This window comes from Pseudoliparis swirei, chromosome 23 (assembly GCF_029220125.1).
Source record: "Pseudoliparis swirei isolate HS2019 ecotype Mariana Trench chromosome 23, NWPU_hadal_v1, whole genome shotgun sequence".
Taxonomy (NCBI): domain Eukaryota; kingdom Metazoa; phylum Chordata; class Actinopteri; order Perciformes; family Liparidae; genus Pseudoliparis; species Pseudoliparis swirei.
The window spans coordinates 15469497-15495036 of record NC_079410.1 but is presented as its reverse complement, the minus strand read 5'-3'; the positions used below and the strand labels follow the sequence as shown (position 1 = coordinate 15495036).

At 45.5% G+C, this 25540-nt stretch overlaps 1 protein-coding gene across 1 annotated transcript in view; it reads left to right on the top strand.

Annotated features, from left to right (window-relative positions):
* Positions 1-25312, top strand: part of gjc1 (gap junction protein gamma 1) — a 63390-nt gene extending 38078 nt beyond the window's left edge. The window contains exon 2 of the mRNA XM_056407420.1: positions 20842-25312. Within this exon, the coding sequence (XP_056263395.1) occupies positions 20896-22350 (1455 nt within the window). The 5' untranslated portion in view covers positions 20842-20895 and the 3' untranslated portion in view covers positions 22351-25312. The remainder of the gene's footprint in view (positions 1-20841) is intronic.
* Positions 25313-25540: the final 228 nt, after the last annotated feature.

Genomic DNA, 25540 nt, shown 5'->3' with positions numbered 1-25540 from the left:
TTTTGTCTGTCCTTTTTAATAACAATAAATAACTACAAAGAAATAAGAATACAATTGAATATGATTGTGTGACTTGTGTTTTGTTTGTGTTTGGTTCAAAAACACTTTGAATCTGTAGGCTACTGCCTAATAGTCTTATTATTGCAATTGTTATGACAATTGCTCATACACTGCAAGCCTAAATAAGTATATTTAGTATTTGTGAACAAAGGTTAAATGTTATTTCAGAAGTTTCAAAAAGTGCGCCCAATTTCTTTTTAAATGCCCCGCGATTAGTCAGTGGGGGCAAAAATTGTCCCATAAAAAATATGAACATGTTCTACTCTGAATCATGTTAATACTGAAGGAGCAGAAGCCCAGACTTATGCACATCGGTAACGTTGTACCCAGGGAGGTTAATATATACCACAGTTAGTTCTGCTCTAAATATTATAAGCCAATAATACAAATCAGAAAGAGCCTAAATATCACCTTTTCATACGTGTAATCTGAGAACTTCTCAGTGGTCAGCAGGCGACACAAACTCATCTCTACTGGTTGAGAATATTCAATGAGACCCGCTCAGAAATGCATGATGAAGGATAGAGAGTTTATTTTACAGTGCCAGAGGAAACTGATTGAAAATTCTGGTCTAATATAATATGTTATAATAATAATATCTATTATCGCTGTGACGAAGCCAGTAGATCCTCTCACGTGTCCACCAGCCACAGCTTGGAGACATCTAATATATATATATATATTAACAGTCTCTCTAGTGCTGAAGACAGAAGAGATGATGAGTTGGCACCGCTCTGAAAAGTCTGTTAAGAGTTACTGGGAGGAGCTACAGCATTATTGTTTATATAAAGTAAAACTGCCAACCATAACCATTAGCAGTAGTGCTCGGTATAATTTAATATTAATAACACTGTTGCGGGTCCCCAAGGCCATGCTCCTAGTTCCATACAGGATGTGTCGTAACTGTCAGAATATTTTAGCTGTTAGTATATGAGATAAATTCACTTAACCGCTATGTAAAAGCGAAATGTCTTTTTCTATGGTTCAAAACTTTTTAATCAAAACTTTTTGGGGAAATTGGCCAGTGTACATAAATAATTAAATGTATTTAGTTTTGATGTCTGGCTTGAATATACTTCATGTGTATCTTTTACTGGCTGAGTCTGCAAAGACGACCTCGACAGTGGCATATACAAACACACACACACTCAGATTTAAAAAAGGCTTACATAGCGGTTTAGTGATTATTATTCAGAAGGTAGAGCCTGAACGCAAGGGGGGGGGGGGGGGGTACCCAGGCCAGAACTGAGCTGATGACTTTTTATTTTGTTGTCAAAGAACTCATAGCAAGATAGAAAAAGACCTTTAGTATGTTATTTTTCTTTAGTACGCATGTCATAGCCACATGTGCAGCAACATTATCATCACATCGTTTAACAGTTTAGCTCCACACCTTCCTTTTTGTATTAGTTGTTTTCATCCTGTCATGTCATTCCAGATCCTGCTTCCCATCTCGTCAATCCAACTCCCCTCACCTGCCTCTGATCACTCCCTCGTTAGTCCCTCATTCCCTTCACCTGGTCCTCACTCCCTTCTCACCTGCAGCCCATCCCCTCATTAGTCCCTCACTATTTAGCTCCCTCACTTCCACTTGTCCTCTGCCAGATTGTCTTGTGTTTTTCCGACCAAGCCCTCGAGCGTTCCATAGTTTGATTATTCTGTCTGTTCCGATCTTGACGACGCTTTCAGTAAAGAATCTTTATTTGAATTATCTGTCTCCTGAGTCGTGCATTTGGGTCCACCCTAATCCCGTCGTGACACATCGAGGACAGCTTTCTATATACATCTGTATTGCTGAAGAAATGCCCCATGAAATGCTCACATCTAAAGGAGATGTGTACATACAATTATTCAAGCTTATTACCAAGATGAAAAACATACATTTCACCACATATTGAATTTCATATTCATCAAAACCAAACGGAAAAGTTGCAAAATCTGTCCATTAAAGAGAAACATGCTTATCGAAAGCCGTGGACTTTGAGCGACATGATGTGAATTCGAAATGGATTTATACTCTCTGATTTCTCAGCACATGAAATGGGAAATTTGGCGAGAGCAATTGGGCCGCTGAGAGGAGAGAGATAAGAAAAGAGGCTGAGAGGGCGGGCAGTATTATCTTGAGCAACCACCGCTGGTGACTGGATTTTGGACAATATCAAACCAACAACTTTTATTGTTGGTAGCGCTGCATGATTATGACTGTGAGGGGCTTTGGGGAGGGAGTGATGGAGAGGAGGGCGAGCAGCTGAAATCGACGGGGAGGATTACGGTTCCCATATCTCTGCAGGGTGGTTGACATCAAACACTCTGAAGGGCCAGGGTCCGCTGATTATTTAGACCTTTCACAACTTTTATCTCAAAGAGTTCAAAGTGTGAACTAGTTAGTTTATTTGATGGTGGTCAGATCACTGGCCCTCTTACTACCACAGCATCTACTGGGCATTGATTATTTCCTGTGCTTTGACGCATTGTGCTTGGTATGAAACTCGTGGCCACTGGATTTATGAGGCAGATACTGAAAACTGGTAATACAAATGTTTTTGTTCCATTCGGTAAAGTTCTCATAACACTCAATGAATTATGCTCTGACAATAGGTCCATTGTCGTCCTCCATACCCGCCTCCTCCCACATTCCCTCCCGCTGCACTAAACGTGGGTCATCGATGTCTTCACCAAACTGCTAGTTCAACAGCTGTGAGGACTAACAATTTTCAATGCGAAGGTAATGTTACATGTTCATAAACAAGGGGGCAATTATAATCATAAGAAATTGAGAAGTCAACGTGAGATTTGTTTTAATGGCCGAATCACAGATGAATCAGTTGTGTCTGAAGGAGACGGTTTCTGCTCCTGGATCTGCTTTATAATCTTTTACAATCACATTAAAACACTGCGAGACATAAGTGAGAATTATGATGGTGAAGAAGCAATGTGACACCAATCCGTTACTGACACATTCAGGGGGTGTGGGGTGTGGGGGGGGGGGGGGGTGTTAGTATGCTTCACTTAATTACAGTTTATCCTGAAGCAATGAATCTAATATCCTTACATGTACTCATTAGAGCTTTTCTCCTATCATTTACAGTAGGTTCATTATCTCGACCGCCCGTGGACTGCGTTTTATAATATCATTTTGTTCGTGCGTGGATATGCGTGTATGTGTGTGTGTTCATACATGGATCTGCATACATCAAAGCCAAGCAGAAAGGCTACGAGCAAAGATTTTACATTTTAGTATAGTGGAAATTAGACAATGAATTAAACCTTTTTATAATCATACCACATAAATCCATAATATTTTTCATTCTTTTGTTTAAAATTAATATTTAACTCTTATTATCATTATTCACACAATTACAACATTCATTCACACGCAGTCGTCTCCTGCACGGGTCGGGGTTGGTCCCGTGGTGGATTCGTTCCCCTGGTGTCCCTCCCCGGGCCCCGGGCCCTGGGCCCTGTAGTCGTAGCTCTGTGTCCACACGATGAGTCAGTACTGAGAAAGAGGAGCGCCTCAGCTCACCCCAACGCCGCGTCCGTCATAGCGCGCTCCGTTTGTGTACGGGGACATTGTGCGTGCTCTTTGAGGCTGTTGTACGTCTGTGGATCCGTCGATGGGATGTACCTGGATGTGAGACTTGAGGGATTGAAGTGAATGAGGAGATTCCTCCCGTGACGCTGACTGTATGTGTGACTGTCTGATTGAATCAGCACGTGAGTTTGTAGTTTGAAGAGTTCACCCCTCATGAACTGATCTTGTACTGTTCTGTTTAGAGAAACTGATGAAACAATGAAACAACTAGAACGGGCACTCGGTAGAGCGCATACCTTCGCATATCACAAGATTGGGCATTGAATTATGAACATTTTGGCATTAGTTGCATGCCAATTGGATAAAAATGTTCCGCGCCATGGAGATGTTGACCATTTCATCAGTGGCGGCTGGTGAATTTTTTTGGGGGGGGGGGCGCAGTTGGGCGACGCGGTTTAAATAGCACTCAACAATGAGAAGAAAAGAGGTTTTGAGTAGAATATTGCAAAAAAACAAAGCTTTATTTCAAGAACACAGCGTGCTCAACACTGTCCAATAACAACTATCAACACACTGTAACTTTGGGCATGAGAGGTTCAGAGCAGCTTTAAGAAACATTGGGTTGGGTTTCAGAGGTTTGCAAAATAAAAGAGTTTCACCCTCACATGAAAGAGGTTCAGAGCAGATGTTACAGATGTGGAACGGGCATGGAAGAAGTCGGCTCAGATGGTGGATTTTCCCAGCACTTATTTATTCTGCAGAAGACAACAGAACACACACATTTGCCTTCTGATCTGTCTCTGCACTTCCACTTCACTCAGCAATATAAAACCATTGTCCATGGAAGACAGGACCACATTAAATCTAAATAATAACAATTCTCATCAAAACCATGACATGTACCATACAAGGGAAAACAGAGACCCCTAATGGACAAAATAAATAACTACATGAGCTAGAGTCATTTCAGCAGAAACAGCGAAAATTCTAACTTTGAACAAAAGGGAAACACATACCTGCAGAAGACAACAGAACACACACATTTGCCTTCTGATCTGTCTCTGCACTTCCACTTCCTAGACACGCAAAACAACACAATTTACACAAGGAAAATATACGTCGGGGCGACCGGATGTAGCTAAACAAACGGTGCCAAAGTGGCTCAATGAGACCGCCACCAAACGTATATGTTGACGGTCTAAATGACACGACAGCTGGACGCCGTGATCGTATTAGCGACCATTACTGTATGTAACATAAACGGTTAATTTGTATTAAAGAATATAGCCAAAATAGTGCAACATCGTTTTTCACTCAACTCACCCTCAGCAATATAAAACCATTGTGAGCAGGGTTGCCAGGTCTGTGTGACAAAACCAGCCCAATGGCCAATCAAAACCAGCCCAATATCAGAACTCAAAATATGCCTGTGCCAAACCATATACACTGCTTTTAAAGTCCAACAGCATTGCTATCATTGCCAAATGTATTGTAATATCTACAAAGTAACACCAAATGTTTAGTATGCCAGCATTAAAAGCCGTTTCCCCAAAACAGTTATTTCACCTAGGTCCTAAAATGGCCTTGTGTAATTAGATATAGTATATTATCATGAATAAAATGTGTGTATGTGCTGATCTGGAGTCAGTTTGGTAGGATTTGGGTATGAATACATTATTTCATTTAAAATATGGATTTTTATTTCAAGATATTCATGTAATTTGCATGCAAAATAGGTCAACCCGAACCAACGGACAAAAAATTCAACCCGCGGCAACACTTCAAAAGTAGCCCGATTCCGCAGGAAAACCGCGGACCTGGCAACACTGCTCTATGGGCTGAGGGAACATACGGGTCTCTGATCTGCCGAATAGTCCAATCACGTGACCAGTGGCCATGGCGCACATTTTTGTGACCCAAGATTCACGTTTCATCCGCCAATGAGAAGCCGTCCTTGCCGAAACGACTGAAATGTTTTCTCGCTGCCGTACACACACATTGGGCCGGTGTCCCGAAAAAGGGGAGGGGCTTCGCTCCGTGATAAGGGCGATATATTATATTTTTTCACATTAACTTAAGTGGTTGTTGACAGGTTGACGGTCTCCCACACACATTTAGAGCGTCAACACGGTATATTTACCTTCGCATTGAAAATGCCGGAAGGTTATGTTTTGATCGCCGTGTATTTATTTATTTATTTATTTATTTGTATGCGTGTTATTCGCAAAACTCAAAAAGTATTGAACCGAATCGCATGAAATTTGCTGGGATGATTGTTTATTATCCGGGGACCAGTTGATTAGATTTTGGGATCGATCGGGTCAAAGGTCAAAGGTCATGAACAGGTCAAAATGTTCTTGAATCGCATGAAATTTGGTGGGATGATTGGTTATTATCCGGGGACCATTTGATTAGATTTTGGGATCAATCGGGTCAAAGGTCAAGGTCAAGGTCATGGAAAGGTCAAACTCTTTTTTTACCATAGCACGATACATTTTTGTCCAATTGGCATGCAACTAATGCCAAAATGTTCATAATTCAATGCCCAATCTTGTGATATGCGAAGGTATGCGCTCTACCGAGTGCCCATTCTAGTTACTATTTAAATGATTTGGCATATAATGTTTTTTGACAAGATTTTTTTTTTTCCTTTTTTTTTTTTTTTCATCTCAAAATGTTAAGAGGGGCGGCGCCTTAGCGCCCCCTATGGACGCACCGCCACTGCTTTTCATGACCTTTGACCCGATCGATCCCAAAATCGAATCAAATGGTCCCCGGATAATAACCAATCATCCCACCAAATTTCATGCGATTCGGTTTAATACTTTTTGACTTGTGCGAATAACACGCAAGCACGCGCACATACAAATAAATAAATACACGGCGATCAAAACATAACCTTCCGCATTTTCAATGCGAAGGTAATTAGATAATGAAAACATTGGATACACAAACAAGACCCCTAGAGCAGATGGTGAGAGAGCCATTGATCCTCGATGGCATTCCCTCAGAAGTCTCCTGTTATATCAAATCACAGGGACACTGAAGGGGTTTTCCTTGTTTCTGGCTATAAAAAGTCTGGTGTGCTTTTTGATGTTTTCGAGTGTGACAGGTTTTCCACCAATGTGCTGTTCTTCGTCTCTCCAGCATAACGGACTGGACGACTGCCTGCTTTGTCTGTGTGCTGCTATTCGGAGGTTGACTCACGACAGTAACATAATGCACAGAGTCAGCTTCTTACCCCTATCTGCCCCAGTAGCTCCCGCAGACATACATTGGATGAGAAAGCAAGTGCCACGTTATATGTGGCTCGGGTAGCAGGAGGATTGGGCTGCCGTGGTCCTGGGATGGAGCGTCCCTCGTGGTCAGCAGGGAGCGGGACAGTTCTACAGAGTCAAGGCTTCATCTTTATCTTGTGAATGTGAAGGATTGTTTTTGGCTGGTTCTCTAGCTACAAACACATGTTAAACTAGAACGGGCACTCGGTAGAGCGCATACCTTCGCATATCACAAGATTGGGCATTGAATTATGAACATTTTGGCATTAGTTGCATGCCAATTGGACAAAAATGTATCGTGCTATGGTAAAAAAAAGATTTTGACCTTTCCATGACCTTGACCTTGACCTTTGACCCGATTGATCCCAAAATCTAATCAAATGGTCCCCGGATAATAATCAATCATCCCACCAAATTCCATGTGATTCAAGAAGATTTGACCTGTTCATGACCTTTGACCTTGACCGTTGACCCGATCAATCCCAAAATCTAATCAACTGGTCCCCGGATAATAAACAATCATCCCACCAAATTTCATGCGATTCGGTTCAATACTTTTTGAGTTCTGCGAAAGATTTTGACCTGTTCATGACCTTTGACCTTGACCTTTGACCCGATCGATCCCAAAATCTAATCAACTGGTCCCCGGATAATAAACAATCATCCCATCAAATTTCATGCGATTCGGTTCAATACTTTTTGAGTTTTGCGAATAACACGCATACAAATAAATAAATAAATACACGGCGATCAAAACATAACCTTCCGCATTTTCAATGCGAAGGTAATAACTCTTAATTATGTTGTTCTTTGGATAATCAGAACCAGATGCATTCATAAACAATGTGGTTTAAAGAATAAGGTTGAACTGCTTTGATTTGCTGCTTTTATGGAATGTTTTCATTTTGAGTGTGTGTGGGGGGAGGGGGGGGGGGTTGCACGCCTTCTACATTTCTTTCATATGTTAACATAGTTTTCATGTGTGTTTTTATGTTCTCGTGATGTTTACACTGAGTGACATGTTCAAATCCAGGTTTTCATGTTTTTGTCTCTTTGGCTCAAATGGAAATATTCATTATATCAGCATATTTATTTGTAGATATATTTGTATTTTTTGGTAAAAACGTGGATATATATTATAATTGAGATGCATTGTGGGTCATTGTGGTGTTTTTAATTTCATAATATTTTTTTATTGAGTAAAACCTGCCAAATAGTTTTCAAAGACATATATTTGTTTCAAGTTTCAAGTTTCAAGTTTCAAGTTTTTATTGTCACATCCCCTTTTATACAAGTATAATCGGTTCGTGAAATTCTTATGTGCAAAACACCCGACAGCAGTAGCAGACTAAAAAAAGAATAAGAATGAGAATAAACTATACAATATCCACACAAAAAAAAGAAGAAAGTATTAACAATATATATATAAAACAATGTAATAGAATATACATCATGGCAATATATATATATAAAACAATGTAATAAAATATACACTTTTTGAGACTATATATATATATATGTATATACATACAATATATATATACAATATATATATATATAAACAATGTAATAAAATATACACCATGGCCATAGATATTCACAGAATATGTTCTGGTGTGTAGTGTTAATGAGGGTCTCAGTCCTTGTTCAGCAGCCTGATGGCCTGACTGAAGAAGCTGTCCCTCAGTCTGTTTGTGCGGCACTTGATACTGCGGTATCGCCTGCCTGACGGTAGAAGGGTGAACAGTTTGTGGCCGGGGTGGTTATTGTCTTTCATCATCCGTTTGGCCCTGGCCACGCACCGCTTGGTGTATATGTCCAGGATGGAGGGAAGCTCACCTCCAACGATATACTGTGCCGACCGCACCACCCTCTGTAGTGCCCTACGCTCCAGGGCGGTGCAGTTCCCGTACCAGACGGTGATGCAACATGTCAGAACACTCTCGATGGTACTGGTGTAGAATGTTCTGAGGATGCGGGGGGCCATGTTGAATTTCCTCAGTCGCCTAAGGAAATACAGGCGTTGTTGGGCCCTTTTCACCACGTGAGTGGTGTGCGTGGTCCATGTGAGGTCCTCGGAGATGTGCACGCCGAGGAACTTGAAGCTGCTGACCTCTCTACTGCAACTCCGTCTATGGAGATGGGGTGTGCTCTCCTCTCCGCTTCCTGTAGTCCACGATCAGCTCCTTGGTCTTCTTGACGTTGAGGACGAGGCTGTTCTCCTGGCACCACTGTACCAGTGATCCAACCTCCTCCCTGTAGGCTGTCTCGTCGTCGTCGGTGATCAGCCCCAACACTGTTGTGTCGCTAGCAAACTTGATGATGACGTTGGAGCTGTGCATGGCCGTGCAGTCGTGGGTGTACAGGCAGTAGAGGAGAGGGCTCAACACGCATCCCTGAGGGGCTCCCGTGTTGAGGGTCAGCGGCTCTGAGGTGGTACTGCCCATCCTCACCACCTGGCGGCGGCCCGACAGGAAGTCCAGTATCCAGCTGCACATGGTAGAGTGCAGGCCTAGACCTCTGAGCTTGGTGTCGAGCTTGGCGGGAACAATAGTGTTGAACGCTGAGCTGTAGTCCACAACCAGCATTCGCACACAACAGTTCCTCCCCTCCAGGTGGGAAAGGGCGGTGTGAAGTGCCATGGCAATTGCGTTGTCGGTGGATCTGTTTTGACGATATGCAAATTGCCATGGGTCCAGCGTGGCAGGCAACATGGAACAAATGAAGTCCTTGACCAACCTCTCGAAGCATTTACTGACAATCGAGGTGAGGGCTACGGGTCTCCAGTCATTCAGGCAGGTTACCTTGGGGTGTTTGGGGACAGGCACAATGGTGGACATCTTGAAGCTCTCAGGAACAACAGCCTGGGACAGGGAGAGGTTGAAGATGTCTGCGAAGACTCCTGCCAACTGGTCTGCACATGCTCTGAGGGCGCTCCCGGGATGTGGTCGGGACCTGCCGCCTTCCGGATGTCCACCCGCTTGAAGGCTCTGCGCACGTCAGCCTCTGAGATGATCAGCAGGCTGGTCTCCTCGGCGGCGCTGCCTTCGGCGGGCTGCCGCTCACGCCGAACCGAGCAAAGAATGTATTTAGCTCGCCTGGGAGGGAGGTAGAGGAGTTCTCTTCACCGCTGGTTCTCCTCTGAAGTCCGTGATTGTCTGTAGCCCTTCCACACACCTCTCACGTCATGGCTCTTGAGCTTTTCCTCCACCTTGTTCCTGAACTCCCGCTTGGCAGAGCCGATGGTCTTACGGAGGTCGAGCGGGCTCTTTGTATTCCGCCATATTCCCGAGTCAAAGGCGGTGTTACGCGTCGGAGTGCAGCGCGAACATCGCCATTTATCCACGGTTTCTGGTTGGGATAAATCCGAACCGACTTGGTAGGAACAACGTCATCTATGCATTTCTTGATGAACCCGGTGACTGAGGACGCGTACTCACTGACGTTGTTGTCCGACGCGACCCTGAACATATCCCAGTCAGCACGCTCAAAACAGTCCTGTAGCATAGACTCCGATTGGTCCGACCAGCGTTGCACTTCCTTCACAGCGATTGGTTGCTGCTTAAGCCTCTGCCTGTAGGCGGGAGTAGTTGGATGGAGCGGTGGTCCGATTTGCGAACGGTGGGCGGAGGAGGGCTTTGTATCCATCCCGGAAGGGAGTGTAGCAGTGGTCGAGAATCCGCTCCCCTCGTGTTGCTTTTATGTGTTGGTAGAACTTGGAGAACTTTCTTCAGGTTCGCTTTGTTGAAGTCCCCGCCACAATGAAAGCAGCCTCGGGTGTGCCGACTCCTGCTCGCCGATCGCCCGTAGAGTTCCTTCAGCGCTATGTCCGTGTTAGCTTGAGGCGGAATGTACACAGCAGTTACGGTGACTGCTGTAAACTCCTGTAGCCAGAATGGTCGACACATGAGCATTAGGTACTCCAGGTCCGGGGAACAGAACGACTTGAGAGTATGTACATGACTTTGGTTGCACCAAGATCTGTTTATCATGAGACATACCCCTCCACGATCTTTACCAGAGAGAGTCTTTGTTCTGTCCGCGGTGGACGGAAAATCCTGCCGCTCGATGGCTGAGTCGGTAACCTCCTCCGACATCCATGTCTCCGTAAGGCAGATGATGCAGTTGTCCTTAGTTTCCGGTGGAATTGAATACGAGCCTGTAGCTCGCATAGCTTATTGTCCAAAGACTGTACATTTGCCAGTAAAATGGTGGGTAGTGGGGGTCGATTGGCTCGACGTCTCAGCCTAACCAGCACGCCAGCTCGCTTCCCCCTCCGTCGGCGACGTTTGCGTGAGATCGCGCCTAAAATGGACGGAGATAGTTCCGCTACTGTTCCTGGCGGGACGTCCGAGTAAGAGTTGAAAAACTCTGGTAGGCGGCGAGCAACTGCCGATCCAATCTCCAGAAGTGTGCATCTGTCGTACGTTAACTGGCTGCTAACGTTTTGTGCAAAAATAGTCGCAATAAGAAGAATAAATAACAGGAACTTTTATTACCTTCGCATTGAAAATGCAGAAGGTTATGTTTTGATCGCCGTGTATTTATTTATTTATTTGTATGCGTGTTATTCGCATAACAAAAAAAGTTTTAAACCGAATTGCATGAAATTTGGTGGGATCATTGGTTATTATCCGGGGACCATTTGATTCGATTTTGGGATCGATCGGGTCAAAGGTCAAGGTCAAGGTCATGAAAAGGTAAAAATCTTCTTGAATCGCATGAAATTTGGTGGGATGATTGGTTATTATCCGGGGACCATTTGATTAGATTTTGGGATCAATCGGGTCAAAGGTCATGGAAAGGTCAAAATCTTTTTTTTCCCATAGCACGATACATTTTTGTCCAATTGGCATGCAACTAATGCCAAAATGTTCATAATTCAATGCCCAATCTTGTGATATGCGAAGGTATGCGCTCTACTGAGTGCCCATTCTAGTCTTTAAAAAAATGAGGAAAACAAATCCTGTGCTTTTATTTTGAAGTCAAACACAAGGTCCGCGGGCCAGATGTTGCACGCCACGCCCGTGGCGGCTTGAAAGACAAGATCGTCTTTTCATTAAAAAAATGTAAGAAAAAAAAATCCTGTGCTTTTATTTTGAAGTAAAACACAAGGCCCACGGGCCGGATGCTGCACGCCACGCCTGCGTCGGCTTGAAAGACATGATTGCCTTTTCTTAAAATAAAATGGAGAAAAAAAATCCTGTGCATTTATTTTGAAGGGACATTTTTCTGCAGTGATCATGTGATCAAGTGTCGCAAGTCTGAAAAGTTGTCCTTCGTTACAACAAGTCATATGACACTTCAAGTTGACCTTTGATCTTGAAACAGAATAGAATAGAATGTTGTGACATCACGATGATGTCACATCAAAGCCACTTTTCTGTGGGGAAACCTCTATATAGAGACCCAACTGCCCAAGGCACATCTTCAATCTTTTTTTTCTCCCGATCTTCACGGCAAGTTATTACTGACAACCAGCGCCAAAGTCATTAATACACCACAACCGTCTTGTTAAAGACTCATCACAGAAACCTTTTCTTCATGGATTGCGGAAATAACGAAAGACACGGCGGCCAGCAACGTCCTCAGGGCCGTCCTCAGGACAATCAACAAGACCTTCCACAGGACCATCCTCAAGAACTTCCTCAGGAACATCCTCAAGAACTTCCTCAGGAACATCCTCAAGAACCTCCTCAGGAACATCCTCAAGAACTTCTTCAAGGCCGTCCTCGGCGCCGTGGACAAGGCCATCGTCAGAGGAGTCATCAGCGCCGTCTTAAGGACCATCAACAAGGCCGTCCTCAGGAACATCCTCAGGAGCATCCTCAGGAACATCCTCAGGAACATCCTCAGGAACAATCTCAGGGCCATCCTCAAGAACTTCTTCAGGAACCTCCTCAAAGTCAATATCAATCTTGGGAATTTCCATTGTCTCACGAACATATAGCCCATCTGAAATGGGTTATTTTTCGTTCTGAAGATGAAATCCAGAGTCTTAAGATGCGTCTCGATGAGAAAACTGAGACAATTCACTTTCTCAAGGAAGAGAACGAACATCTCTTTGAGAAGTCCCAAAGCTCAGAGACACTGGAAGAAAAGATCCAGACACTTGAAAGCCAAAACCAGGCCTTGCAGAACAAATGTGAGGCTCTTGAACAAAGGACTATCCTGACAGGAGATTATTGGGAGACAACAATACAGAATTTGCTCTCAGAACGCCTTGCTATGACGGAAAAGTTTGAGGAAAAGTTGGAGGAGCAGCTCGCCGAGACAAAGCGGTTGGAACTGGAAAATCAGGTCCTGACTCAGAAACAACAGAACCACGAGTCAGAGACCGAGCAGGTCCAGCAGCTCACAGCCCAAAACAAGATGCTGGAGGACGTCAGTCTCCAGCTCAAGAAGAAGAATCTAGGCTTCTTTGGGAGAAAGATGCAGGACAGAGACACAGAGTTGGACAAGATGAAGAATAAGATGGAGGTGAAGCAGAATAAGATGGAGGCGAAGCAGAATAAGAAAAAAGGGAAGCAAGTGGTTGTGGAAAACCAAGAGGAGGAGACGGTGAGTGTTATTCCAGCCCGATGCACACAAGCGTGTGACCTGGAAAGAAAGAACTGCGAGATACTGACAGTTAAGCCCAGAGTTCACTTAAGCCAACTGGAAGAGAAGATCCTCAATCTCACTGAGACAATTGAGGCCCAAAAGCAGCTGCTCAGCCAGAGCAACCAGTCCTGGCAGGACAAATATGACGCTCTTGAAGAGAAGAGCGCCCTGACGGAAAATGGCTTGGCGACGAGAATTAAGAATTTGCTCTCAGAATGCAAAGCTGTGGAGGAAAAGTGTCAGGAGCAGATCGACACGGCAGAGCGGTTGGAGCTGGAGAAGCAGGTCCTGGTTCAGAAACAACAAAGCCACGAGTCAGAGATCCAGCAGCTCACAGACGAAAGACATATCCTGGAGGATGTCTGTCTCCGGCTCAAGAGGAGGACTCTAGGCTGCTTTGGGAGAAAGATGAAGGACAGAGACACAGAGCTGGACAAGATGAAGAATAAGATGAAGGGAGGAGAATAAAAAGTGGTTAGTCTCGTGATAGACAGAAGGTGCTACCTTGATGGAGGTAGATCCTCCATCAGTGTGGAAATGACAGTGTGTGAAACAAAGCGCTGTTCATGGGAAGACTCCCAGGCTCTGGTAGCCAATGTTGATGTGTCCTTGGGCAAGACACTCGACTCCAAATTGCCCCCGTAGTTGATCTACGGTTTGTGAATGTAGTCCTGATGGGCAGGTGCTGCGCTGATGGAGGTAGATCCTCCATCCGTCACTTACACACTGATGGAGGTAGATCCTCCATCAGTGTGTAAGTGACAGTGTGAAACAAAGCGCTGTTCATGGGAAGACTCCCGGGCTCTGGTAGCCAATGTTGATGTGTCCTTGGGCAAAACACTCAACTCCAAATTGCCCCCGTAGCTGCGGCCGACTCCCTTTCCCCGTGGGAGCCGGCCACAGCGCCGATGGGTCACGGGAGTCGGTCCCAGCGGCGACTCGTTCCCCGTGACCCGCCGGCGCTGCGGCCGACTCCCTTTCCCCGTGACCCGCCGGCGCTGCGGCAGACTCCCGTTCCCCGTGGGAGCCGGCCGCAGCGCCGACGGGTCACGGGAGTCGGTCCCAGCGGCGACTCATTCCCCGTGACCCGTCGGCGCTGCGGCCGACTCCCGTTCCCCGTCGGGAGCCGGCCGCAGTGCCGACGGGTCACGGGTCAAGGGAGTTGGTCCCAGTGCCGACTCGTTCCCCGTAACCTGTCAGTCATCCGTCAGAGCGAAGGCCGACTCCCTTTCCCCGTGACCCGAAGGCGCTGCGGCCGACTCCCATTCCCCGTCGGGAGCCGGCCGCAGCGGCGACGGGTCACGGGTCAAGGGAGTTGGTCCAAGTGCCGACTCGTAACCTGTCGGTCATCCGTCAGCGCGAAGGCCGACTCCCGTTCCCCGTCGGGAGCCGGTTCCAGCGCCGACGGGTCACGGGAAACAGGGGTCGGCCATTGCCCCTGTAGTTGTACTACGGTTTGTGAATGTAGTCCTGATAGGCAGGTGCTGCGCTGATGGAGGTAGATCCTCCATCAGTGTGTGAATGACAAACACTATTCATTCAACATTCAGTGGGTTTTATTACCCAGGTGCTCAGATCCCCCCCCCCCCCCCCCCCAATACAAAATTCAAAATTAGTTAAATATATTTAATATTAAAACAATTGATTCATCCAAGTGGGTTTTTTTAACCTGGTGCTCAGGTTTTTCCACACAAAGAAAAATCAATTGTTTTAATTCTAAATATGTTTAACCAAGTGGGGTTTATTAACCTGGAGCTCAGGTTTTCCCACAAAATCCCAAATTCAAATTCCAAATTCAAATACAAAATTCTAAATTATTACAATGTATTTACTATTAAAACAATTGATTAATCCAAGTGTTTTTTTTAACCTGGTGCTCAGGTTTTTCCACAAAAAAAAAATCTCCTCCGTGAACCGCCACCTTAACGTGGTGGAGGAGTTTGAGAGGCTCGTGATCCTGGGAGCGCCGACGGGTCACGGGGAACAGGGGTCGGCCATTGCCCCTGTAGTTGTACTACGGTTTGTGAATATAGTCCTGATAGGCAGGTGATGCGCTGATGGAGGTAGATCCTCCATCAGTGTGTGAATAACAAACGCTATTCATTCAACATTCAGTGGGTTTTATTACCCAGGTGCTCAGATTTCCCCCCCCCCCCAAATACAAAATTCTAAATTAGTTAAATATATTTACTATTAAAACAATTGATTAATCCAAGTGGGTTTTTTAACCTGGTGCTCAGGTTTTTCCACACACAAAAAATCTATTGTTTTCATACTAAATATGTTTCACCAAGTGGGTTTTATTACCCAGGTGCTCAGATCCCCCCCCCCCCCAAAAATACAAAATTCAAAATTAGTTAAATACATTTACTATTAAAACAATTGATTAATCCAAGTGTTTTTTTTTAACCAGGTGCTCAGGTTTTTCCACACACAAAAAATCAATTGTTTTAATACTAAATATATTTAACCAAGTGGGTTCTATAAACCTGGTGCTCAGGTTTTTCCCCACAAAAAAATTAATTCAAAATTAGTTAAATATATTTTCTATTAAAACAATTGATTAATTCAACAAAAAAAATTAACCTGGTGCTCAGGTTTTTCCACAAAATTCAAAATTATTACAATTTATTTACAATTAAAACAATTGATTAATCCATGTGGGTTTTTTAAACCTGGTGCTCAGGTTTTTCCACACAAAGAAAATCTATTGTTTTAATACTAAATATGTTTAACCAAGTGGGTTTTATTAACCTGGAGCTCAGGTTTCCCCACAAAATCCAAAATTCAAATACAAAATTCAAAATTATTACAATTTATTTACTATTAAAACAATTGATTTATCCAAGTGGTTTTTTTAACCTGGTGCTCAGGTTTTTCCACACAAAAAAAATCTCCTCCGTGAACCGCCACCTTAACGTGGTGGAGGAGTTTGAGAGGCTCGTGATCCTGGGAGCTGCGTTGTCCGGGGCATTAGCCCCTGGTAAACAGGTCTCACGGGAGAGCCTAGACTAAGAGCGGTTTATGTGCATCATTTACATATTAATAATATTAGTAGTTGTGAATGACGGTTTATGTGTTCAATTCAATTTATTTACAATCTGTACACATAGACATTCAATTCAATTCAATTCAGTTTATTTGTATAGCCCAATTTCACAAATTACAAATTTGTCTCAGAGTGCTTTACAATCTGTACACATAGACATCCCTGCCCCAAAACCTCGCATCGGATCAGGAAAAACTCCCAAATAACCCTTCAGGGGGAAAAAAAGGGAAGAAACCTCCAGGAGAGCAACAGAGGAGGATCCCTCTCCAGGATGGACAGATGCAATAGATGTAATGTGTACAGAAGGACAGATTTAGAGTTTAAATACATTCAATGAATGTGACAGAGTGTATGAATAGTTCATAGTAGGCATATTCCACGATGGAGACCTCCACGATCCATCAGGCAGATGGCGGTGGGGAGGAGGAGTGGGCGGAGTCTCAACAGTGGGCGGAGTCTCAACAGGACAGTGGCGTAGTCAGGAGCAGGAATTCCAGGACCCAGACCTCGATGATCCATCAGGCAGATATGATGACCCCATGAGACGTGAAGATACATCCCTGTATCCATATGTAAGCAACTTCTTCGATTATAACATGAATCCATTCAATTAGAAATTAAACCCACATTACTGTATCAAAGATCAAACGCACATTATTACACCAACTTTGTTCCAAAAAAAGTTTCACAGTGGAGAATAAGAACATGTGTGACAGATGTGGTCTGGGGCAGTGGTTTTCAACTGGTCTGGGTCAGTGGTTTTCTGCTGCTCGAAAGTTACCTTCAAAATAAAAGCACAGTATCTTTTGCTTACATTTCTTTTTGCCCAGGCAAAGGTTATCGTATGTCTTTAAAGTCGACGGGGGGGCCACATAAAATGACGTGGAGGCCAGACTAGGCTCGCGGCCCTTGTGTTTGACCCTTGTGCTCTAGATCACAGGTGTCAAACACATGGTCCGCGGGCCGGATGCTGCCCACCACGCCCGCGGCGGCTTAAAAGACTTGATCGCCTTTTCTTTCAAGACAAAAATTGTAAGAAAAAAAATCCTGTGCTTTTATTTTGAAGTCAAACACAAGGCCCGCGGGCCGGATGTTGCACGCCACGCCCGCAGTGGCTTGAAAAACATGATCGCATTTTCTTAAAAAGAATTTAATAAAAAAAATCCTGTGCTTTTATTTTGAAGAATTAAAATCCTGTGCTTTTATTTTGAAGTCAAACACAAGGCCCGCAGGGCCGGATGCTGCACGCCACGCATGCGGCGGCTTGAAAGTCATGATCGCCTTTTCTTAAAATAAAATGTAAGAAAAGAAATCCTGTGCTTTTATTTTGAAGTCAAACACAAGGCCCGCAGGGCCGAATGCTGCCCGCCACGCACGCGGCGGCTTGAAAGACATGATCGCCTTTTCTTAAAGCCCCATTATGTAGTTTTCCCCTTTTAGCGCCCCCTTCAGTTTTTGAGGTATTTAACGTTTACTTCAGTGTCGTAAATACCAAGTTACGATAGATGCAGCCCGGTAGAAGCAATCCGGTGACTGTTCCTATTTTGGATTTATACCAACGGGCGGGATCACTAATAGAAGACTGCGCAGGAACACTGTGAACTGGGCCCAGCACCTACCGGACTAGGGTGAAGTAGCGCGGGGATTGAACGCGGCGCCTCGCCACGTTTCCGCCTGGTCGGTCAGCTGTTTGCCGGCTTTTGGGGGGAGGGGGGGGGGGGGTGCGTGCAGTCATTACCTTCGCATTGAAAATGCCGGAAGGTTATGTTTTGATCGCCGTGTATTCATTTATTTATTTATTTATTTATTTGTATGCGTGTTATTCGCAAAACTCAAAAAGTATTGAACCGAATCGCATGAAATTTGGTGGGATGATTGTTTATTATCCGGGGACCAGTTGATGAGATTTTGGGATCGATCGGGTCAAAGATCAAAGGTCAAAGGTCATGAACAGGTCAAAATCTTTTGCAGAACTCAAAAAGTATTGAACCGAATCGCATGAAATTTGGTGGGATGATTGTTTATTATCCGGGGACCAGTTGATTAGATTTTGGGATCGATCGGGTCAAAGGTCAAAGGTCATGAACAGGTCAAAATCTTTCGCAGAACTCAAACAGTATTGAACCGAATCGCATGAAATTTGGTGGGATGATTGTTTATTTTCCGGGGACCAGTTGATTAGATTTTGGGATCGATCGGGTCAAAGGTCAAGGTCAAAGGTCATGAACAGGTCAAAATGTTCTTGAATTGCATGAAATTTGGTGGGATGATTGGTTATTATCCGGGGACCATTTGATTAGATTTTGGGATCAATCGGGTCAAAGGTCAAGGTCAAGGTCATGGAAAGGTCAACATCTTTTTTTTACCATAGCACGATACATTTTTGTCCAATTGGCATGCAACTAATGCCAACATTTTCATAATTCAATGCCCAATCTTGTGATATGCGAAGGTATGCGCTCTACCGAGTGCCCATTCTAGTTTATTTATTTATTTATTTGTATGCGTGTTATTCGCAGAACTCAAAAAGTATTGAACCGAATCGCATGAAATTTGGTGGGATGATTGGTTATTATCCGGGGACCAGTTGATTAGATTTTGGGATTGATCGGGTCAAAGGTCAAGGTCAAAGGTCATGAACAGGTCAAAAATATTCTTGAATCGCATGAAATTTGGTGGGATGATTGGTTATTATCCGGGGACCATTTGATTCGATTTTGGGATCAATCGGGTCAAAGGTCAAGGTCAAGGTCATGGAAAGGTCAAAATCTTTTTTTTCCCATAGGACGATACATTTGTGTCCAATTGGCATGCAACTAATGCCAAAATGTTCATAATTCAATGCCCAATCTTGTGATATGCGAAGGTATGCGCTCTACCGAGTGCCCATTCTAGTTAAAGAAATGCAATGATGTAATGCTGGAAAAGTCGGACGGAGCGCGACCATGGAAGGACACGTTGCCTGCGTGTGCCTGTGGCAGCCTCTCCCTGCGCACTCACACATGTCGGTCACAGACGCTCACAGCGGGCGCTCTCACAAGGACCCCCCCCCCTCGCCTCGTCTGATTGTGTGCAGTAACGGCCACGTACTGTATGTGGGAGATACGCATAGTGGAGTGTGTATGTGCACACACACACACACACAAAGGATTCCTGACATCTCGCTCCTTTGTCCCAGCCATGTCCTTATATGGTCAGAGTGATCAATATGACACATGTTTCATCGCAAGCCTTCCACAAACATTCCCGCCCTCTCTGCTCCTACTGGAGACACGAAGCAGAGGACGGGGGGCTCCTGCTCGTTTCCTCGGCTACATTTCCCCTCTCGCTCTGAATAAGCTCTGAACCCGCTTGGTGAGGATCTCGTCCCTGGAAGCCCTTAAAACCCCAAACTAAGCTCGCATTCACGGTCGGATTTCCCTCTCAGTCGAGCTGACAATGAGCCATGCGCTATTGCAGCTTCATAAAAGGGGAAAGTTCAGTGGAGGTGTCATATTTATCCCCCAAAGCCACCCTGAGGGACGGAGGTGTTTGGGTTCCGCTCCACCGCCTGAGCTAATGTGGGTCTGCTATCCAACGGGTTGAGCCCGGCCACCTGCTGGTTCTCCTGGTTTGGATCGACTGCCTGGAGCCCAGACCTAACCTACATAGGCAGCATGCCCCTCTTTCTAGACTGCACTCAGATGCACACACACACACACACAACACACACACGCACATGCACACACACACATGCACAAGGCTATTTACCTCCCAACCAGTACAAACCAGTCAATTTAGTACAATCCTGGAAACTGCACCTCACACATAAGAAGGCTCACGAAGAGGATTTATTCTTAAAAACGAGATGGCTGTTAAATAAAGTGAGTGTGTATTTGGCGATAGCAAATTCCCTATTTGGATTATTTTCGACTCCTTCTCAGTGCTCGATGGCGGTTCTTAATCCCAGGATCCTCTTTCCTCGCCGTTTGGTCTTCTAATTCCCTAAAAAGCCCAAACTTGACAGCAACCTCACCGTGGCATTGTGCTCCAAATTCAGCGTGGGTGCATTTGGGCTACAAAAAGCAACATTTCAAATGAATACTTCAGCATCGTGATTGGCTCAGAGAGGAACACTTATTCTAATTAAGGCAATTATCAATAAGTCAGCCCTTTTTCTATTGTGCGACTGAATCTGCATGAACTAATGTTATTTCCACAGGAATAAAAGGTCTCAAATAAACCTGCTGTACTTGCTTTTGATCAAGTTCTGAAATGTGCATTTATTATTATTCATCTGACACGTCTTCTTTCATCTCCCCCTTTCCTTTCTCCAGAGTCTGTGAACAGGGGAGAGAGGGACACTGTCTGCCCCACTGTCCAGCGACACCATGAGCTGGAGCTTCCTCACGCGGCTGCTGGAGGAGATCCACAACCACTCCACCTTCGTGGGGAAGCTGTGGCTCACCGTGCTCATCATCTTCCGGATCGTGCTCACGGCGGTCGGGGGAGAGTCCATCTACTACGACGAGCAGAGCAAGTTCGTCTGCAACTCGGGCCAGCCGGGCTGCGAGAACGTCTGCTACGACGCCTTCGCGCCTCTCTCTCACGTTCGCTTTTGGGTCTTCCAGATCATCCTAGTGGCGATGCCCTCTCTCATGTACTTGGGCTATGCCGTCAACAAGATCGCGCGAGTCGATGAATCCAAAGGAGGGGCTGGCGCCGCCGCGGTTAGAACGGGGGGAGGAGGAGGCTACACGCACAGGAGGCCCAGGAAGATCTGCTTCGGAGAGCGGCAGCACCGGGGCATCGAGGAGACCGAGGAGGACCAAGAGGACGACCCCATGATCTACGAGGTGCCGGAGGTCGAGCCCCCGAAAAGGCCGCGGGATCCGCTGCAACCCGCACCCAAACCCAAAACCCGGCACGATGGCCGCAAACGTATACGAGACGAGGGGCTGATGCGGGTCTACGTTTTGCAGCTGGTGATTCGCACGCTGCTCGAAGCCGGCTTCCTTGCAGGCCAGTATTTGCTGTACGGGTTTCACGTGACGCCCGTGTTCGTGTGCGCGAGGCTCCCGTGTCCCCACAGCGTCGACTGCTTCGTGTCGCGGCCGACGGAGAAGACGATCTTCCTGCGCATCATGTACGGCGTCACCGTCCTTTGCCTCGCGCTCAACATCTGGGAGATGCTCCACCTGGGGATCGGTGCCGTTTGTGACATTCTGCGCCGCCGCCGCCGCCCGCCCCGGGAGGACGAGCACCAGTTGGGATTGCTGAGCGCCAACGGAGGCGTGGAGGGGTCGGTCGGCGGGACGGGGCCCGAGGCGAGCTCTGAGGGAGGGCTGGGGGAAGACGGGGCCGCGGACTACGTCGGGTACCCCTTCTCGTGGAACACGCCGTCGGCTCCGCCCGGCTACAACATCGTGGTGAAGCCGGAGCAGATGCCCTACACGGACCTGAGCAACGCCAAGATGGCATGCAAGCAGAACCGGGCCAACATCGCCCAGGAGGAGCAGCAGCAGTTTGGCAGCAATGAGGAGAACTTCCCCACCGGAGGGGAGGCCCGTGTGGCCCTGAACAAGGACTTGATCCAGCAAGCTCACGAGCAACTGGAAGCGGCCATCCAGGCCTACAGCCAGCAGCACCGGGCGGAGGAGCAGCTCGGGGACGACCAGGAGGACAAGCCCCAGAGTAACATCATCCAGCCTCATCCGCAGCCTCAGCCTCAGAAAGAGCGCAAGCATCGATTCAAACACGGGAAAGGAGGCAACAGCGCAGGAGGAAGTAGCAGCAACAGCAGCAGCAGCAAATCCGGAGAGGGTAAGCCCTCCGTGTGGATTTAAACCCAGGAACAGGGACGTGTATCGAAACCGGGAATACATTACAGACTGGATGACGAGTTGTTGCAAACCACTGTGCCTTAAATAATCCTGCCAGCTGGTGAAGACGTGTTTGTGTAGCAAGGTGTGTAAAAACAGACGTGATAACGCAGCTGACAATTTGTTTTGTTCGGGCTTTCACTGTTTAACTTAAAAACATCGCACCGACACAATCTGAAGAGGCTACAGTCTGTTGTTTACATGTCTCGTTCTCCTCGGCAGATTATTGACCTCTGTTGTCTTTGCGTTCGTCCTCTTCTTAGGGATTTGAACTTTACTGAAAATGACTGAATGATAATGAGTTCCGTTGCAGATCAGATCGATCCCAGATTTCACTAAACTAATTGTCTGGCCGCTCCTCCGCAAAAACACCATCTCCTTTAATACATCGGCGTCCCAATCCTTCGGACGTACAGCATCATAATTCAGCAAGGCAAGCGGATGCCATGACACCAGTGTGTCATGGCGAGCTGAAGCAATGACGCCGTACTGTAATGGCGTTATCGAGGAACACCACTACAGTGCTCATGCAACAAAATGGCAGCGCCTCGAGCAATGACTTTCTAACGCAGCGAGAGCATCACCTTCCTGAAGGCTGCGTCCTGTCAGTCGTGCTCCGTGTCTGCTCTCTCTCCGGTGTAGAGTTCCCTGCGTTATGTTGCCGTGACTTGACATTTGACAGTGCGTTTGTAGTTTCCTGTGTTTTTTCGGCTATTTTATCCGGTGTGCATCTGAAATTTCCTGCGAAAAAACAGTGTTCTTTTTTGAACAAGGTGCAAAAGCAATCCAGTTGTTAAGCGTTCCTCCTAAAGGTCTCAGTCTGTGCTCTGGCTCTTCATGGCTATTGAACAAGGTTACTCTGCACTCCACTGCCGTCTGCTCTGCCTTGGAGCTGACCGCCCCCTGGCGGTGTCTCCTTAGGAAAAGGGGGCGTCCTCTATTGGGGAGTAGATACCAGAGGAAAAGGCTTCCTGCATCCAGCAACATCGTAACCAGCTTTAGAGTTACTTTTCTATTGACGGGCCTTGTGTCAAGAGACTTGCGTCAGTCGAGTCTTCTCAGCGCTACGGTTCCAGTGTCAGATGTACAAGACTGCAATATGTCCACGTTGTAATGGAAAAGGTTTGAAGCCATTACTATAATACCGTGAGACTAAACAATGTTTGTGTGATGCAAGTGTCAGTTGCCAAGTGTTCATGCGAGGCTGCCCTGAAGTCTGGTTGTTTGTGGCCATGCTTCTCCAACTGTGGACGAATACCCACGTGAGACCAACCCTTTTGTAAAAGGCACGTGATTTTGTATTACAGTAAGTGTTTTGCTTTTTGGAACAGGATTTTCAATTCCAAACTGGAGTTGATTTTTATGTTTGAGCCAAGTGTTAAATATGGAAACACAATTTGACTTTTTTCAAGAATTCCTTTTTTTTGTGTAAAATAAAGAAAAAGAAAGCTTTTTTTATATTTAATTTGGTGTATGGATATGTACGTGTATTGTGTTTTACATTGCCTTCCAATTGTAAAAAAAAATTGAAATATGACATCGTATATTTTTGTAATATGTCGGCTACAGTGACTTATTGATGTAATGAAAAAAAGCCAGACTGTTCCTTGTATGTTAAAGTGTCAGTATCTAATGTATGTCGCAAACCTCTGGGCTATGTCTTTCTCTTTTTTAAGTGTTACTCCTTTTCCAACATTGTTCTGAGATCTGCTGAACAGCCATGTGCATGGACACAAACAAAAGAATATGAAGTGCCAAATTATTCAAACCATTCCAAGCTTTGCCCAACAGCGGATTTCCGAACAAGCATGATGGCGTTTTGAAGCGGAGCGAATCTGAAAACCAGGACATTGTATTCTTGATTTCATAAAGTGCAGGAAACTGAACTTACTGGACCAACACTCACGTGAAGCTGTGAGGCTGGACTCTGTGAGGATACGACAGGATGCTCGAGGAGAAAGCGTCTTTCCGATTGGTCCGTTCACCACTTGGCTCCACATGCCTGCAGCAGACAGTCATACATCACAAGAAGTGCTTCAGTCAGCTGCTCCCCAGAGCAGCGGTCGCCTCCGTCTCCAGTGCTGACGCCTCTCCCTCCCCATAAGCCACGGGGTCACTCAGAGTTCCCCAGTCGGGGACAGTGTCCTCCCCTGGAGGCCAATCAGCCCTCATTTCATTCTTACGCAGTGAACAACGTTCCTCAACTAAAGTATTGACTGCATTGTGTTGAAGAGAAGGACACAAACTGAAGTACAATGGATGACAGGCAGCTGGAGATGCTTTGCAGATGGAGCCAGCTGGAGCCACGAGAGAGTGAGGAAGGGGCCTTTTGAGGAGGTGCCATGACTGGCAGCTTGGCTTCACATCTCCAAAACTATTCTAGGTTGTGACTTTTTTTTCTATTTGGTGATTGAGAAAGCAAGAGGATAAGGTCGAAAGAAAAAAGTGTACTCGATGAACCGAGATGGCTTTTACGGCTACCTGTATGAGGGTGTGTTCCCCTCTGCATATTGTCGTTGTCCTTTTGAAAAGCAGGCGTCTCCAAAATGTCACTAAAAAACCGTACGATCAAGTCGGTACTGAGGCACATACGTGTGCCAATGTGTTTTTACTGCTGTGCAGCATGTTGGTATATTTCGGGAATGTTAAATCTTTGTGAAAGTGGCATTGATTTTGTAAGGCTTTTTAAGCTGAAAGATATTACCATATTACTTGATTTCTTTTGCTAGGTATCAAAAAAAATAAGACAACATAAAATAATCTTCATTTTAGAGATGTTTCACTTGATATTGAGATAGGCATTTGAATACCTTTAAAAGACACATCTTGGAAGGGACAGCCATTTAAATATCCCTCATACCTGGCAGCTGAATGAATTACACGTGAAACACAGCGGTTGTATCAGACGTCTTTTGTGGGTCTATTTATCAGGGATACCACAATGCCCACCCTGTCTGTCTCTGTAAAAATAATGTGATCAGAAGAAAGGCTAATGTTTCCTTGATGTTTTTTAATGGTCACCAATGCGGATGTGGCAATAAAACCAGTGGTATTACAAACTCTGATTCATACAAGCATTTGTGTATTTGTGTGTTTTCTATGTCTTTTGTAAAATGTCCATTTCTTTGAGTGCCATTCTGGTATCCTTTGGCAA